This window comes from Rhipicephalus microplus, chromosome 5, assembly GCF_043290135.1.
Source record: "Rhipicephalus microplus isolate Deutch F79 chromosome 5, USDA_Rmic, whole genome shotgun sequence".
In the NCBI taxonomy this organism is placed as follows: domain Eukaryota; kingdom Metazoa; phylum Arthropoda; class Arachnida; order Ixodida; family Ixodidae; genus Rhipicephalus; species Rhipicephalus microplus.
Genome location: NC_134704.1, coordinates 8,105,232 through 8,123,223, shown reverse-complemented (window position 1 = coordinate 8,123,223; position 17,992 = coordinate 8,105,232). Strand labels below are relative to the sequence as shown.

The 17,992-nt window shown below is 45.0% G+C and overlaps 1 protein-coding gene across 1 annotated transcript in view; it reads left to right on the top strand.

Moving 5' to 3' along the window:
• Positions 1-17,992, top strand: part of LOC119175053 (structural maintenance of chromosomes flexible hinge domain-containing protein 1) — a 274,681-nt gene that overhangs the window by 233,586 nt on the left and 23,103 nt on the right. The window contains exons 41-42 of the mRNA XM_037426232.2: positions 5,527-5,612; positions 16,091-16,210. Of these exons, the coding sequence (XP_037282129.2) occupies positions 5,527-5,612; positions 16,091-16,210 (206 nt within the window). The remainder of the gene's footprint in view (positions 1-5,526; positions 5,613-16,090; positions 16,211-17,992) is intronic.

The window sequence follows — 17,992 nt, the reverse complement described above, 5'->3', positions numbered from 1 at the left end:
GAACAATCCAGTCTCATCGGCATTGTAGATATCCGATGATGCAAGTCCTCCAGGAGGCTTCCGAGGCTGGGTGACATCCAAGTGGCAGCGTCGTCTTTATCCGCCGAAGCGGCTTTGCCACACAACAGTTTGCCGATGATACTATGGCGTTACTTGAATCAATTCAGCCAGCCCACGCTGGCTTTGAAATTGTCTATGCGTCTATGCCGATCATATTAACAAAATCCAGCACTTTCTGCCGCAGAATATCATTGCTATGGGCCATTTTCTTGGCCTGCGTCTCCACGAACCATATGTTGACTGCCTTATCCAAAACTTCATGCACTGGCTCGTTCAACTTTTTATGCTTCGCCGACGTCCCGGCTTTGTTTAAAGCATCCTTGCTCTTCAACATCTGGCTCAGCATCTGCGATAATCTGGGCCTTGTCTTCAAGTGACAAACACTTGCACTTTATTGCCGGCTGTGATATGACTGTTCGCTTTACCATAGCTTCAGGAAACAATGCATGCAAGTTGTTGTGAACCTAGCCCTAGTCAAGCCAGAAGCCGTCACCCTGAACCTCTCGTTGCTCCCTGCCGGAATTAGCTTCGCAGGTCCCATTTTGTACGTACATTAGTCAGTTATTCTTGACAATAAAACATTCTCATAAGCTTCGTAAAAAACAATTAGACATACTACAAAAATCAAATTATGCATGTTGCTTGTATGAAGACACGATTCAAAACATTTTCGCTTAACCTACATGAGTGTGAGAGCGCATTGCATCGACATGAGTATCGCCGGCATGGTGGCTTTGTTTTGTTTACGTTGCGCGACAAGACTCCGCCGCGCCTGGTAAGCCTGCTCCAAGCAGCTTCTCATGTGCTTTTTCTTAAATTAATTAACTTTGATAGTTTGTCGAGGCATCAAAACCCCTTTTAAAAATTTTAGAAAGCTGCAACTTGAATCATTTTTGCTCGTCAATATGAAAGACTTCGTCAATATAAAATGCAGCTGTGAAGTTGTTCGTATTGGAGGAAATACGAAAGCATAGAACTTTATGGCACATCGACAGGGAATGAAAGAAACGTTTAGATTTAAGCAAACGGGCGATAAGTGTTACACAGTCAAACCAGTGGCCTCATGCTCACTAGTGATCATGGCAAGTACGAAAGCTTTTTTTTTTTTTTTTTTTTGATGTAGTAAAGCGCTACCACATAAAAAAAGGTACAAAAGGTTTATTCAACATGTAAATTGAACCCAAGACATTGCAGTGACAAGCTCAATTACTACAGTCTTATGCTTTCTGGCAAGTATAGATGGTGACATTTTTTTTTATTTTTGTGCAGAATAACTGACTATAATAACTGTATTGTTTCCAACATAGATATATGATTGAATAAAAGATTACTGTTGGAAAAATTGCACCTCTTCATTGTTCGATATTTGAGTCGTATTCAAATCAATGTATTTGTATTTGATTTGTATTTGAAAATCTTGATATTCGCACACTCCTAGTTGTATGTAACGTTTCAAAGCATGTTACAAGCACGAGTCTTAAGCAGCAAGCCACGCATTGTATGGAGATCACAGTGCCTTGTCAAATTCAATTGGGCAAGTTTGAGCAAACACTTCTTCCCTGCCTGACTTACTTGTTCACATATATATACTTCTCAGAAAATGATTTTGGTGTGAAGAGCTTTATGTTGTACAGTGATATCTCAATAAAACGAACCCTGCATTAATGAACTTTTCAGATTAACGAACTTTTAAAAACTTTCGTGCTGACTGCTAATAGTCTCATTGTAAAATTATTTCACTACTACGTACTTCAGAATACTGAACTTTTCAGAATAATGACCATTAATTTAGTTCCACGCTATATTAACAACACTTTAGTACTACGAACTCAAGTTCTGAAATCAATTGCGACCACCAGAGCGGTACACAAGCAGACAACGCAGCGAACGCCTTCCCTCTTGAAAGACGCGCGACTGTGCGGAGGGAGAAAAAAGAAAACGAATGGGTGACTTTTTTGCCTTTTTATTGAAACGCCGACGCTGCAAGTTTAGAAGCGCAGAGGCAAGGGCAACAAGAGAGGGCAAGGTCAGCAAGGCAGAGTGAGAGTTGCGGAGCAGGAAGCATGGGCGTGGAAAACCTGAGACAGCGAGGGAGCAGAAAACCAAACACGAGAAATTTTTTAGCACTTTTTTTTTTCTTCGTGAGAGGCGATGACAACCGTGATGCTTCGGGCTTTTCTTTCCGTGTCACTTCTACATGTGCCCTAAGAGGCCTTGTTTGTCAGTCGTGTCCATCTTTTTTCGGTGATTATTACTTATCACGTCCGCAAAGCAAGTCGGTGTTCACGCTGCGGTGCTACTACAAATGAGTTCATCTCTTTATCTGCTTGCGACGAAAAAGCGGAAGCAGTATTCACTAAGCAAGAAAGTGTTTATTCTTTGGCAACTGGAAGGCAAAGAGCAGGCTGTTGTGACCAAAGTACCAAATTGCACCACAGGAATGTGGATGAGCTAAAGGCCTATGCGCTGCAAATTTTGTGCTGTATGCGTTAAAAAACAAAAACAAAAAACACGGACTTCTATAAAGTAAACATGCATTTTTTGGTGTTCACTTGTGCATTTGTTTTTTCTTGTGAAAAACTAGTTCAAGGACCCACCGTTGTAAAGGCAAGTTGTTTTGGTGGGTGGAAATTAAGTATTTGTAGTTAATTTTTGGCCTTTCACTATAACGACCTTTCAAAATAATGAACAAATCAAATAATGAAAACCCTGAAGTTCGTTATACCGAGATTTCACTGTAGTTTCTATGAGATTGTGAACACAGGATTCTTCACTGTGGTAGAAATTGTGTAGCATGCAACAGTTGTGAAAATGCCCTTTTTTAAATAGCGAATTTTCGGATGAGAAGAAGCATAGTTTTTCAATGTACACAATACGTGCATACTGTATTTACCGTATTTACTTGTGCAATGAATGCACTCGCATAATAAATGCATCGGCAAAAGTTGGATCCCCCCCCCCACCCCGCATAATAAACGCACTCCCTGCATTCATCTGCTGCAGTCCCGCTAATCGACAGACACCTGGTGCCTTCTTACCTGTTAGATCTCTTCTATTTTTTTTATTATTATGCCGAGCCCCTCAGCCACAGCTCGCTCCCTCTCCCCCTTCACCTAGTTGCCATGTGCCACGTTGTTTTTCTTATACCGGTGTGTGACGCGTTCCCCGTCTTTCTTATTTGTGCGTCACAGCAGGGTTCACGAACAGTGCAAGTGTAGAGACATCGCAGCTGATAAGCACACGGTGAGCGAAGGTCATGAAACTGCCCGCGCAAACAGACAGTTGCTTTCCGCGAATACAAAACTTGAAAGCCTAGCCCGCGATTTTCGAGCGGCAATAAAAGGATCTGCTGTTGCAAAAGGGCATTCATCATTATCGCGTCGCAGGTTTCCGGCAAACCAGAAAAAAATCGCTTGTTGCCCGGAAAAGATCGTGAAGATTTCCGTGACTTTAGTAGCACACCCGATTCTTGCTTCGCTTGTTATCCGTGCATACAGGAACTTCTTATGTGAAAGCGAGGCGGCAGCCGTATTTTCTCATTAATCTTATTATCGACGGTTTGTTTTGGTGCTTCGAGGGTAGCTTGCTGCAATGTTGGCTACTTGCAACAATGGAAACATCATCGCGGTCGTCGTGCTAGGTTGCTGCGAAGTTGGCAAAGTGCGTCGTAGTGCACGCTTCTGGGCGCCCCTCGAGATCACAGCCGATAGTACTTTTCTCGATTGCGAGAAAAAATAGCCACAAAACGCTTTTATGGCATGTGTGGGTGTCGCGGGGACAGCTTGCAGAAGATGGCGCCATCAGGTAGGTAAAGTGCAACAAAGAAGCTGTTTCCAAGCAGTGTACGTGTATGCCCATTGCGAAAGGCTAAGTGACCTAACTTTTTTTTGCAGTACCCCATTTTTTTCTCCTCCCATAAAAGTTCTCATAAAATTTGCCTTGCATAATAAACACACTCATACATTGTTCTGCTTTTTTCAAGAAAAAAAGTTAATTCATTACGCTAGTAAATACCATATTTGCATAATTTGCTCAATTTTTTCGCGATTTCTGGGTTCCGAAAAGGGGGTGCACAAATTATGCAGCGATTTCGAGAATGCATACAAAATAATGTGCAATAGTCCAAGTGCACGCAGTATATACATAAAAGAAAATGAAATAAATTGTACCACAAAGCATTCTTGTTTATATAACAGAATTGGCATGTACTTTAACTAAGTCAGATCCGGTCCCATGCGATGCCCTGCCACGGTGGTCTAGTGGCTAAGGTACTCAACTGCCGACCCGCAGGTCGCGGGATCGAATCCCGGCTGCGGGGGCTGTATTTCCGATGGAGGCGGAAATGCTGTAGGCCCGTCTGCTCAGATTTCGGTGCACGTTAAAGAACCCCAGGTGGTCGAAATTTCGGGAGCCCTACACTACGGCGTCTCTCATAATAATATGGTGGTTTTGGGACGTTAAACCCCGCATATCAGTCAATCCGGTCACATGCGTTCTAGTCGAAATCACTGATGGAGAGGTTCAATTGAAAAATCATCGTCGCAACCGCTGTCCCCGACTGCCTATAGCGCATCGCCCTCGGTTTTGTTCAGCGCATTCAGATGTCCCATTTTATTGAAGCTCTTCTCAGCAATTCTGGAGAAGCTAGGTCCCACGAAATGACAATACCAGTAGGCCTAAGTGTTTGCACATAATTGAAAAAGCCTTCTTCAGCGGCAGGAAACTTGTATTAGCAACCGCTCAACTTCTACTTTTTCCCGTATCAATCGCGTTGATTGTTCACATTGTGACAACTTCACACTGAAGTGCTTGGCAGTGGCACAATTCCCATTTTCTTTGGCAAACTTCATAACAGCGAGCTTGAATTTTTACTTATATATAATTACTGTAGCCTTTCGCAAGGGAGCAGTAACAACGCAAAGGACATATGGTGAAATCTTAACTTCCGAAATCAAATGGAGTAATACAAAATCAGCCGAGTGTGCGTTACAGCGCAGACGCAGAGAATGAGGGGAACAGTTGGCATGACAGGCCCAACAAGCCCTCGCAAGTCTCCGGTGCCGAAAGTTGTCCGTGCCGTGTTAAAGGCGTTCATTCTCACGGTGGTAGAGATGGAGAGATAAAGGGGGGCAAACGCTCCAGATGTTCTGGTGACCCGTCAACAGGTTCGAGTGTTCGTGTACTATAATTTTCTAGGGACTCTAGTTAAGGGAACTCCTTGGTAAAGGGACTTCCCAATGATCGACAGGACGCATGTCTATGTAAAGGTCTAAAGTCTTCGTGCGTGCCATTGAGCTGACTCGAGCGGGTCGGGGAGCGCAAGATATGCGAGTAATTATATATATATATTTTTCATAAAGCTGACAAAATATTACGTGTGCGAAAATATGCGAGTAAATACCATACTTTTGCTGTTGCAAGATAGTCTCAATGAAACATTTCAAGTAAGGTAACTTATTGTTGCAGCTGTGATCCGAGATGCCCAGGCAGAAGAATCCAAGTACAGGGGCGAATTGAGGAGGATTGGATTCAACAGCAATTTCATCAAAGATGTAAGTACTATTGCCCACACATTCAGAGCAATTGAAATTTCAGGTGCACATACACCGTGAAAAGGTACGCGCGCACGGTGTGTGTACCTTCGTCATATTCACGCATTTAAAGGGGCCCTATAACACTTGAAAAAATCAGTGCCGACAGCATAGCTCATAGTGGTGCTCGCCAGAACTACTGCGAGCGGAAATGATGCCGGAAGGTTGCCGCCGCATGATTGGATAAATGCAACGTTAAATGTGATTGTGGCATTGCATAAAAGTAAGGATTACTAAAATTTCTTTTTTCATTAGCATGATTTTTTACTCAATGCGACAGAGAATAAAGCTCTCCGACTTTTCCAGCTTGAAAACTGTAAAGCTGGCCAAAAAATGCGCCGAGCGCTATGTCCTGGACAAAACGCACCGGCGACGGTCTGGGCGCTGATATTTAAAGAAACTAAAAGAAAAAAATGCAAGAGTGTTGATTTATATATGTCATTGCAAAAAGAAAGATCAGTAAAGCTACAAAACATTATAGAAGTGTTCGCAAGCTGGCTCGTTTCGCTTGTGTCGTTCCCTCTTCAAGTACCACATTTTTTGTTACCATCGCAACGGCGTTTTTAATATGCTGGACCTAACAGGCAATATGTCATGCGAGCTTCCTGTACGGTAGGGCTTTCAATTCATTTTATTGGGCAGCCTTCCGACGTCATAGGACGAGGGAAACACGGTAAGGTGAGCCTGCGAAAATCCAGTTGAGGGTAAGCATCTTTTTCATTGTATTTTGATATCTCAACGCTGAATAACTGCGCACGGCATGGCTCTATCGCTGCCGTTCTTGCGGCACTTATCTCTTAAGCCCTCAGTGTACGCCAGAAAAACATTTAAACCTATGAAGTCATTAAAAGTGTTAGAAGACAACTTTAAATAGGTTTGTGGCGGCCTCACTTTTCGCACAGCAGTAGCCAGGCACCCTTTTTTATCTTTTCAGTGAAATGCTATCGCGTTGCATGTGGGAAAGAGAAGTGGTGCAAGGGTGGGCGACTGAGCCGTAGTGGCCGCACAGTTGCTGAAGTAAAGTCAATTGTTGTTTGATCTTCGGGGATGCACTAGTCACTCCTATGTGCTGATTTCCATTTGCGCTCACATCACACATGACATTGGCGACCCGGACAAGCTGCAAAGGCTATGGACACCCCTCAAGGCACCGACGCACGGACACTCTCCGGCCTCTTTTTTGCACTGCAGATCCTGCACTTGCACTGCAGATCCTGCACTGAGGACGATTTACTCAAACTGGCTGAGTTAGCCGGCAAGCTCATGGCGGTAGCTCCCACATCTGTCGTGGGCATCACACGTGAACAGTCTCTACAGGAGTAGCTTCAAGAAATGAAGAGCGAAATCTCGCGTCTCGTGTACTCCGTGGCCGCCCTCCACACAGCGTCACAGTCGATCAGTCCAAGTTTTTCGCAGTCGGTCATGAAATGTTGAAAGCTATGTTGGTACCACTGCAAGTTTGGCAACACTGTGTGCAAATGCATACCCCCGTGCAAGCTCTCGAGAAACATCATGAGCAGGCGCTGAGGGCGACCAGCGTTGCTGCCATGGTGTTTGTCACTCATCAGTCTTCTTCCTAACTGACCTAAACAGCGGCTTTCGTTCTCTCGTCGACACAGGTGCCAAAGTGAGTGCATTCTCAGCATCGCCCTTGGATCGCAAGCGCTCAAACACATCGCCTTTGCAAGCAATCAACAACACGAACATTGCCACATACGGCAACCGCTCCCTAAACGTCAGTTTGGGCCTGCAGAGAAAACTTCAATGGGTCTTCGTAGTAGCTGACGTGAGGCTCCCCATTCTTGGGGCGGATTTTCTGTGCCACTTTGCCCTGGTAGTCCACATGTGAACCTTCAGGGCCCTGTGCTACAAAGTGATGTAAAAGGCCAGCCTTGAAGACATACACATCTCAGCCCTACGCTGATCAAGCCAGCAGGCTCTGTTCGTTTCACCTCTATACTGAGTGAATTTTCTGACCTGATCCCCAGTAAAGCACGACCTATTCCACCACATCACAACTACTTGGCCACCAGTCCACGCTCGACCACGTCGACTGTCACCTGAAACACTAGCAGTAGCACAGCAGATTTGACCACATTTTGCAGCTGGGGATTATCAAACCTGCCCTTTTCTTGGGTGTCTCCCCTTCGCATGGTTATTAAACGGTCATAGGGTGACTGGTGCCCTTGTGGGAACTATCGAGCTCTTAAAGGGACACTAGAATCAAATAATAATTTACATCAGAGTGGAAGCTCGATGTATGAAAACATCTAAAACAACTATATTATCAACAGCAGGGCCCTACTGACCAAGAAATTAAGGTAAATGCACAAGAATACATGCACCACAGTAGGACATCTTCAATGATCCAAATGACGTCAGACAAACCATCATCAATTGATCACTAGTAATCGAACTAGCTGCACTAAATGAAGAACCTTTCGTGCATCAAGAGACATAATATTGCGCTGCTTGTTCATTTCTGTTTGATTCATGGAAAAAAAAGACCGTCGGGCGTTATTATGGGGAATGGCGTGAGTGGTTCAAAACTTATATTTTTGCATGGTTAAACTGGACAGGTCGTGCTATCTAGCGGGCCCCAGTTGAACCAAAAGCATCTGCCATCTCTGAGCGAATGGCAGGAAATTGCTGAATTGTTGTTATGGCTGCTGTGACTCCCGCTGTTTTCATTCTGCTGCTTCTAGTGTTGGCGGCCGTGTAGTAAAGCCGGGCAACGTTGTGCACGGCAACGGTGATGTGAGACGTTTTGCTTGGGCGAGTAATTTGAAGTGTACCAACTTGATGCGGATCACTAAAAGTTGATTTTTAGGCTTGTGCGAATATTCGAATGTTTGGGATATTCGAATGAATAGTAGAATATTTGAATTTCGATACGAATTTTATTATCGAATATTTCGAAGTATTCGATATGAACGAATAGGTGTATATCAGACCTCATGTAACCGCCTGTAAAAGTGGTTTCACTGCAGTATAGTGGTGCTAAGCCATAAAAACATCGATTCAAAAAATATTTGCATTGCCGTGAAGCCCCACTTCAAATTTAAGCCCTACAACACTTTCTGAGCATGGTCAGCAAACGCTGCCGATCGGTAGTCGAGGCTACCGAGAACACGCGAGCTAAATATTATAGAGCAGCACGTGACCTGAAATTCACAATAAATTGTCAATGTCAAATAAAAATTGCTCTATTCTCTTGGCAAATGATGCCACAATGTCAAAAATTGCTCACCACAGCCATTGTTCCAGCCATTGGTTGATTTGAGTATGGGGCGTTCGGTCGTTACTAAAGCTGCTGCATTTGGCCGCGACATGTCCACGTGTACATGCAGAATTGCATTGAAAATTCGCGTATTCAAGGGGGAAAAAAAGAGAGAAAGAGTGCTCAGGGTCACGGCACGCAAGTGACATATTTTCCTTCTCTATACCATTCCTTGCTGTTTCGCTTCAAGCACTTTCGTCAAGACAAGAAGAGAGGATGCAATTGCAGCATGTAGCAGTTCTTTGTGCCTCCGCTCATACTCAACAGATTCTAAAAGTTTTTGCGGCGGTTAATTATGAGGCAATAATCTTTAGGGAATACATTCTATGACAATTTGAAAAAATGTTGCAGGATTTCTTTAAATAAACATATTATCCTCAATTCGATTGATCATTTTCTAATCTTAAAAGCTTTTTTTGCCGGCTTATACACTTTAGCTGTAATGAATAATATTGTGTATTTTACAGGTTATCACTTTCATTCTACTGAAAGTCAAATACTGCTACTTCTCAAAGTTAATTCAACTTCTTTTGAATGGAAATATAAAGCTCTTGCATAGAGGCCTTGTTAAAAAATATATATATTGTGCAGCTTATTTCCTTACACAAGACATATTCTATTCGCTTCGAACCTAAAATTCACTATTCGCACAAGCCTAGTGATTTTATTTCAAAATAAGCACTTCCTTGGCCCAAAAGTAACACTACAAGGTTTTTTGAACCGTCACTTAATAGTCGCCATTAGTGTCCCTTTAACAGTGTTGCAACACCCGACAGGAACCCCGTGCCACATATTCACGGTATACTGGTAGGCCTGCCTGAAGCCACAATTTTTTATAGCGAAAGCTGTTATGAGATCAAAACTAGGGTCACGCGCTGCCGTAGTTGTCCACCGCTGCCGCCAGCGCCTGTAACCACAACACATAAAATTAGAAAAAAACAACCTAGTACCAATGACACAGTGGGGCTTGAACCCGAGTCTGCTGGGTGCCAGCCCAGTATCCTACCACTGAGTCATTTCAATGCTTGGGACTTGTTAGAAAACTTGCCTTAGGCAGGCTTGGTGTCAGGAAAGCAGTCGCGTTAATTTGACTAATAAAGCGTTTTAAAACAGCGAAAAAATGACCAGTTTTCCCACAATCCGAATAGAGTATCAAGTGGGTCATCTAATCTCCAACCCATTACAAAAACTTGCTCTTGTTCACCTATTAACTGTGGTGCATACCCGCTTCAGGCACAATTCCGCATCATCACCAGCCACTGCATGAACAAAAGTGTTCAGCGGGTACCACACTTCTCAGAAGAATGACGAAATATAGCATAGCGAATGCCAGCCTACTACACAAAAATTTTTATTTTTAATGCTGTAGTGAGTATCAAGCAAGTGTGCTTGCGGTAGTTATTCAATGAGTGTGTTGAAAAGGCTCTGAAAGGTCGCTTATCAAGCTTCCGTTGTGACTGTGCTGCGCCTTTCCCGCAGGACTGGGTTTTTTTTTTTTTTTTCAAAAAGTGATCATGTGCACCTGGGTCACCGGAAGACGTCCCCAAGATTGCCATCACAACACCTTTTGGCTTATTCGAATTCCTGCGCATGCCTTTCGGCCTTCACAATTCAGGATGAGCATTTCAAAAATTTATCGACAGTGTTCTACGAGATTTTTAAGGAGCGTAAGAGCGCACTGAATACGAATACACAAAGAAAGGACACACACACACACATACCACTATGTGTGTGTTTGTGTGTCCTTTCTTTGTGTATTCGTATTCAGTGCGCTCTTACCCTTCTTAAACATTGAATACCAACATGCCCACCTTTCCACCTTGCTTCTACGAGACAGTTTTTACCACGTCTACCTGGGCGACTTGCTTATCGCAAGCGCCAGCCCAGAAGGACATGAAGAGCACTTGCGGATCGTTATTCGGCCCCTATCTGAGCATGGTGTTATCGTCAATGCGGCCAAGAGTGAACTCGGCATGCCTCAGTTATCATTTGTGGGACACATCATTTCGTACTCGGGAGCACGGCCACACCCATCTAAAGTGCAGGTCATACAAGACTCTCCAATACCAACCACGAATTTCTCGAATTGCTCAACTTCTACTGCCGATGCGTGACTAATTGCGCCCATATCATACAACCGGCTCACGGACATCTGAAGGAAATGCAGTGATCTTCAAACGACCTGCCTTGGTGTGAAGAAGCGATAAAGGCTTTCAACCAAAGTAAGCAGGCCTTGGCAAATGCCGCTCTCCTCGCATACCCACGGCCAGGAATTCGCCAGTGTTTAATGGTGGATGCCTCAGACATAGCTGTCGGTGCCATGTTGCAACAGCTGAGTGATGGAACCTCGAAACCAACCGCCATCTTCTCGAGAAAATTGAGACCTACTGAGCACCGCAACTGCACCTTTGGGCGCAAACTACTGGTAGTGTGCTGAAGTATACGCAGCTTCTGGCATTTCTTTAAAGGCGTCGAGTTCTTCATCTTAAGGGGGGACACGAGTCTTAAAAGGCCGAAAATCGCGAAAAAAAACCGGACTTTTTGAAGTTGACATTTTCAGAATTTGCAACTATTTTTGCACTTATCTGAGAAGTTTCCAGCTTCTGGCGTCATTATTTCTGGCACAAAATCAATTTATAACACCCCTGTGAGATGAATCTGAGCACAAATGGACGCTAAAGTAACGCTTTTTCTACGCCGAACCATTGCCGTTACACCTGAGCTATCGTGGTCATTTTGGTCTCGTTTGGAAGGGTTGTTCTTCATCTTCAATTTCTCGCCACCAGTGGCTCGCCTTGCTCATTGGTTTTTTAGGAAAAACGCGTCATCGAGAAGCACCACCATGCGGTTCTATTGGCCGCTTGGGGCACGTGAAAGAACCTAGGCACCTGATTGGCCAAGTGGCATTTCCCGCGTCTGCTTCTTCATTGTGACGCGCACGAACACGTGCCACTTTGTCATGGTGCTGTCGACTGCCTGCCGCAGTAAAGAAGTTCTTCGCCGCACTAATTTGTGAAGCGGGTGTGGCGATCGTTCGTTCACTGTGAACTTCAGAAAGAGCCCCGCTATTACTCAGGACAGGGAGAATAGCAAACTCGCGGCGTTCAACGACAGTCGCCGAGTCACCGGTGTAGGCCTAACTCACGTACGATCCCGTCGGTTGTCGACAACATCGCTGAAAGTGGCAATCTTTTGGAGCCTCAACAGTTACAGGACAGCAAGTAAAAATGCAGAAGTGAAGCTATGAGAGATAGCGATCTTTGCAACGATAGAACGGAAGCCCAGTCTTATCACGAAACGCGCCGATGCCGCGGCGAAACGCGCCGATGCCGCGGGTTCCCCCTGTCTGACATGAACTGACGAGTCGTCAGAGTGGAGTTCGCCGTGCGTCGGCTAATAACAGAAAATCAATCTGTTTACGGTGAACGTGCTCGCCGCCCGTGCAACGGAGGCTACTGGCAACAGGTAGAGTGCTTGTAACGACGTGTCTGCAACGATGAACATATTGCGCCATGGCTTCCACTCGAAAATGTGGCAATCTTACGCTAAAAGAAAAATTAACACCTCGCTGCTCTTGGAGCCTTGAAATCAATGAGCGAGTGCAAGAGTTCGGTCTGCGACACCAACAACTCAATCTGGACAAGCCGGAAAACCGCTTTATTATACGACGGATCGCGGATTACGCGCACACATTCGTCGCACTTAAGCATTACTGAACTGATAAGTGGCCTAGTTGGCAGACAAGCACTTGGCGAGCGCATCAGCTCGCAAGTGTGCCTCTGCGGACAACTTGCAGCGGGCATTGAAAAAACGCCATATAGGTGACACAAAACAGAAGGACTACATGCCTGGTGGCTACTGAGAAAGCTGAATTTGCAAATCATTGTAAATAAACAGCTTTTCCATGCTATTGTCTGCCAAAATAAACTTGTGTTTTTGCATGATTTATCAGGCAGGATTCAAATTTTGCTGCCGTTGCAAACTTGTCTAAAAGATATCTATGCTTCCAGAGCAGCTAGGACTGTCATTTTTGTTGTGACATGTTGCTGTATCTTTAGTTTGCACAATGGTAAGTGTTAATTTTTGATTGAAATCTTCAAGAAATTTTATTTTTGCCAGAAATTGAAGCATAAAGTGGGTGTGTCTGCAACACTAAAATGCAAGGTGCGACAAACCTTGCTAAAATTATCAAATCAAAAAAGCACTCCTACCATTGTGTAGCTTATGTTCAGTAGTACACAGGCATGTGCCAATAGTAGCTCTGCAATACAAATTTCTTGTCATTATACTGGCAAACAATAGGTAATTAATTTTAGGATATCTCAAAAACTGATTGGGTTAGAGGAACAGTAATTATATTTTTGAAATCAGCATCAAAAACGCAATCACACTGTGAATTTTCTTTTTAAACACTTGAAAATATCTGGCATTTCGTCTCAAGTACAGCGTCCCTCCTCAACCGACCATAAGCCTTTGACCTATGCTCTTCGCTCTATGCGTTCGGACGGTGGCACACACACGGTCAGAGAACTTCGCCAGCTAGCCTTCATCTCGGAGTTCACGACAGACATCCGCCACTTGTAACGGAGCGACAACGTCGTTGCAGACACCCTGTCTAGGAGCGCTATAAATGTCATCAACAATCTAGGAGGATTTAACTTCAATGCGCTGGCGGCAGCCCAAAAAGAAGATGAAGAGCTAAAAAGCCTAATATCAAAGAAAAAAAAAAACAGCCTTGAAACTACAGTGGATGCAGATTCCGAAATCAGGTGATCAGGTATGCTGCACACTTTGACAGGCAAGCCAGGGCCATTCGTACCCGCGAATTTATGTTGCCGCATTTTTCTTTCTCCTCACAAGTTATCACACCTTGGAATCAAAGCTGCGCAAAAGTTGCTCACAGCAAGGTTTATCTGGCCAGGTATTAATCGAAACATGCATTGCTGATCAAGAGCATGCATACCATGCCAGCGGTCCAAAGTTCATCGACATACTGCCGTTGGCAGAGTTGGCGCTTCCAGACGCGCGCTTCAACCGCAAACATTTCGACATTGTCGGGCCTCTACTGCTTTGCCAGGGGCATGCCGATAACAAATATCACTACTGACACGTCTTCCCGCGCCTTTGTGCACCACTGGGTTGCTCGCTTTGGCGCACCATCCACAATAACAATTTCGGTGCACCGTTCATAATAACAACGGACCAAGGAAGGCAGTTGGAATCATAGCTATTTTCCAGCATTGCACATTTCATTGGAGCTTCTCGCATTCAAACCAACCGCCTACCACCTCATGAGCGACGGCAAGGTGAAGCGTTTCCACCGCCAGCTTAAGTCCGCGCTCACCACAGCAGAAGAGCACAGCTGCATATATGCGCTGCCACACATTATATTTGGTTATTTGGAATCCAAACAGCTGTCAAGGCGGAAATCAGCTTCTGCTCAGCCAGACTGGTCTGCGGAACGACACTACACCTTCCTGGAGAATTTTTCACGGGTAGTTTGCTAGACGGTTGTACAGCCATCGCGGCATACACACTTAGGCTTCGAGACATAACGACAAAACTTCGAACTACGATGCCACGACGGGCGGTGCCACGCGTGGTGCCCATATCATCAGAGCTTGCTTCAAGTTGTGGGGTCTCGCTGTGGGGAGCACCACCAACGCTGAGTGAGCGGACACAGCATACGCGGTCATAACGAATTAAACAGACATTTATTTAACTACCTGTAGAACGATGACATTGTCCACCAAATTATTATAACATATATTGTCATCAACACGCTAAACAACCTTACACAATATTATGCAACACTGAACAACATGACAAACGTTTACATGGGCACACACAAGACGGCTTTGCCAACGCTTGATTCACCACAAGGGCCCCCGGTGCGCATCCTGTGGTGCCGAGCACCGGGGACCCCCACGAGAGAGAACCATTCGCACTGACCGCCGCCCGCCAAAGAGGCTCACTCATCTCTCCTCTCGCCGCCAAGCGTCGCTGTCGGCGCCGCCGTTCTAAACTTGGTGATGATAGTGGTGACAAACGCTCGCGTGCATAACCCCACCTACCGCTCGATAGTTGTCACCCCTGTATGCAGCTTCTGCGAAAGAGACATGCGCTACAAGGGGCAAACGAATTTACAGGGGGTGTCAGCGCCTTCGCAAAGTACACACGTGTTTGTGCACAATCACACAGTTCATCGGCCACTCCAACAACCCTACAAAAGACCATTCAGAGTGCTACGTCGAGGGAAAAAGTGGTTCACTATCGACGTGCGTGGTCGTCACAAAGTCGTCTCACTATACTCCATTTCATACATCAGGTGGAACGCTCTGCAGGCTAACGAGACTTCTTGCAGTGAATGCGTTCACACTAAGAAATAGTACAATAATTTTCGTGCCTGAGATAAGGTTTCATTTCTTCTTCGAGCTTGGCAATCGATGAAAATGCTTTGTGCATCGGAGGTAAACACGCCCCAATAAACTGCTGTCAAAAAGTTGTTCTGGATCACTCACATTCTCTTTGTTCTCACTTCTTAGTGTTTTATTTGCAGCCTGTCGTGATACTGTGCATGCGCTTTAGTGCACCATTCACGTGAGCATTTACAACAATCAAGGTAAAGCGTGAGACACGTGCAGTCACACATATCACTGACCGAACTTCTTGCGCAGTTGCACCTAATGTATGAAACGGAGTACACATCGATTGAAACCAAGGCACATTGAAGATTCAGACATCGTTTTACATGTGCCTTATCTGTGACTCCAAACTACAAGTTAGTGCTCATTTAAACACAGCAAGTCACAAAGACACGCAGTGGATGGCTCTCCAAGGTGCCCCTTCGTATGGATTTGTGAACAATGTGAATCGTGCTATGAATGTTTGCTAACTCACTAGGAGGGCAAGTCATGTGATGGCCTCGCTGTCGCACAACAGCAGCCGGACACTGTCATCACGTTGCGTGTGGGAAAGAAAAGTGGTGCGAGGGTGCGTGACCGAGCTGTAGCGACTGCACAGTTGCTGAAATAAAATTGGGACACAGTAGTTGTTTTTCTGTGCCGATTTCCAGCTGCGCTTAAACAACACGGCCAGTCTGTTATTCTTACATTCAGAGTGCTTCCATCTCATGTTTGTCTATGCTTTTGTATCTCAGGAGCAACAAGTTGGTCCTGCCCTGAAGATCTGCGAATCGCAGAAGCAGGCGTTGGACAATAAGAACAGGCGTGTCTACGTGCCTCCACCCTACCCAGATGAGCCCGGTGTACTTGGCAAGGTAAGGGAAAAAAAAACTATTTTTTCACTGTTCTAGAATAGGCAGCAACTTTAGCCATTTGTGTGACGACTGGTTACCAAAATGTTTCTTTGGAGCATTTGTTGCATATTGAGCATAGTCAACCAACTAGTACCTGTGCTCATTGTCAGTGCTAACAGAAGTCACAGCTGTCACACATGTCCCGTTTATTAGGGAGGGCATATCCAAGGGTCGAAGTATCGGCCCCCCGAACCGCACCACGAAAGCGTGGACAATTTAGAAGTGGTCCTTTTTGGCGCGCCAGCGGACGCCGGCTGTGGTCCAAAGAAGAAGTCAGAGCCGAGAGTAGATAAACAAACAAAATTATATTCTCATTAACGGCAGATCAAAAACAATACACACGTATGCACACTCCACAATAGTTACATACAATACGTCACCAATCAAACAACGTACTACACAGTACAATCAGCCACACTCAAAACAACGGACATAGACAACGAACGATACGCTCTACAATGCAGTCGCATGCATTGAACAACCAAGACACTTTAAGACTAAAGAGATAGAAACCTATCCAGTCCAAAGTCCTTGGAACAAAAGTCTGAATGATACTCTTCCGAGAATCACTCACTCAAAGTCCAGCGTTGTTGTCGTTCCGCGCCCTCGAAGTTTCTCTTCCAGGAAACCTCGCGTCTTCAATTGGCCACTCTCCAAGCTCCAAACTTCTTCGCCCGAACACGTCGGCTTCACACACGCAGCTGTTGCCACGCGTCTTCGCTCGATAGCGGAAAACACACGCTCTTGCCTGTAGCTCGAGCCTTCACCCCTCAGGTGGAAATCCTCTTCATCTCCTGCTTCGTCCCTACGGACGAAACCTTCGCCGACTACACGGCGGGATCCCTACGCACTCTGGCGCTAAATTCCGTCTTCTCCTGATCTCTCATCTCCGCTGTTCGGTTAAATACCTTCCGCGCGACATTCCAGAAAGTTCTCCTCATTTCGTCGGCGCGATGTGCAGCGGAGGCTGGGGAGAGGCGCGAGACTGTACGGGGGCGGTCCCCGACAGATGACTCAACTCGGCATAAACGCCCCTTTCCTTCTGGAAATTTCTAGCGCTTGCCCGGCCGCCGTTGTGGGGTGAGGAGGTTCATCGGCGAAGCCACGCTTCCGAGAGGAGAGGCGTCGCGCGCCCGGGGAGCCTTGGATGCTTGTTTTCGCTTTTCTTTTTTTTTTTTTTTTCGTTGACCTCGCTGCGTCTCTCTTGGCGCGTTATCACAAGAATTTGGCGGCGCGCCCGTTTTTAGCGCTCGTTCTGTGACAACAGCATGCCATGTATAGATATGGTTGTAAAGAGAATTATTGAAAGAAAGCACAAACACGCATGCACGTACGCACACGCGGAAGCAATCAAGGAAACATTTTAGGTAGGCTTGTGCGAACAGTGAATTTTCGGTTCGAAGTGAATTAGAAGGGAATATTGATTTTGGTTGAATAATTTCAAAATGAATTCGAATAGTATATATGACATATTAAGAAAAGTGGGCATATTTATCATGATCTGACTTAGCACAATATATTTTCTTTAATTGAATTAGAGGCTGTATGCAAATGCCTTCTTTTTCTTATCCAAAGGAAGTCAAACAATTTTGAGTAGTAGCAGGATTTCACTTTTGGTAAAATGCGAGTGATAACCTGGGAATTACGTAACATTTTAAAATTTAAACAATACATCTAGCGTATAAGCTGTCTTAACAAGCTGTTGAGCTTAATAATATGAGAAATTGATTTGAGGATAATAGG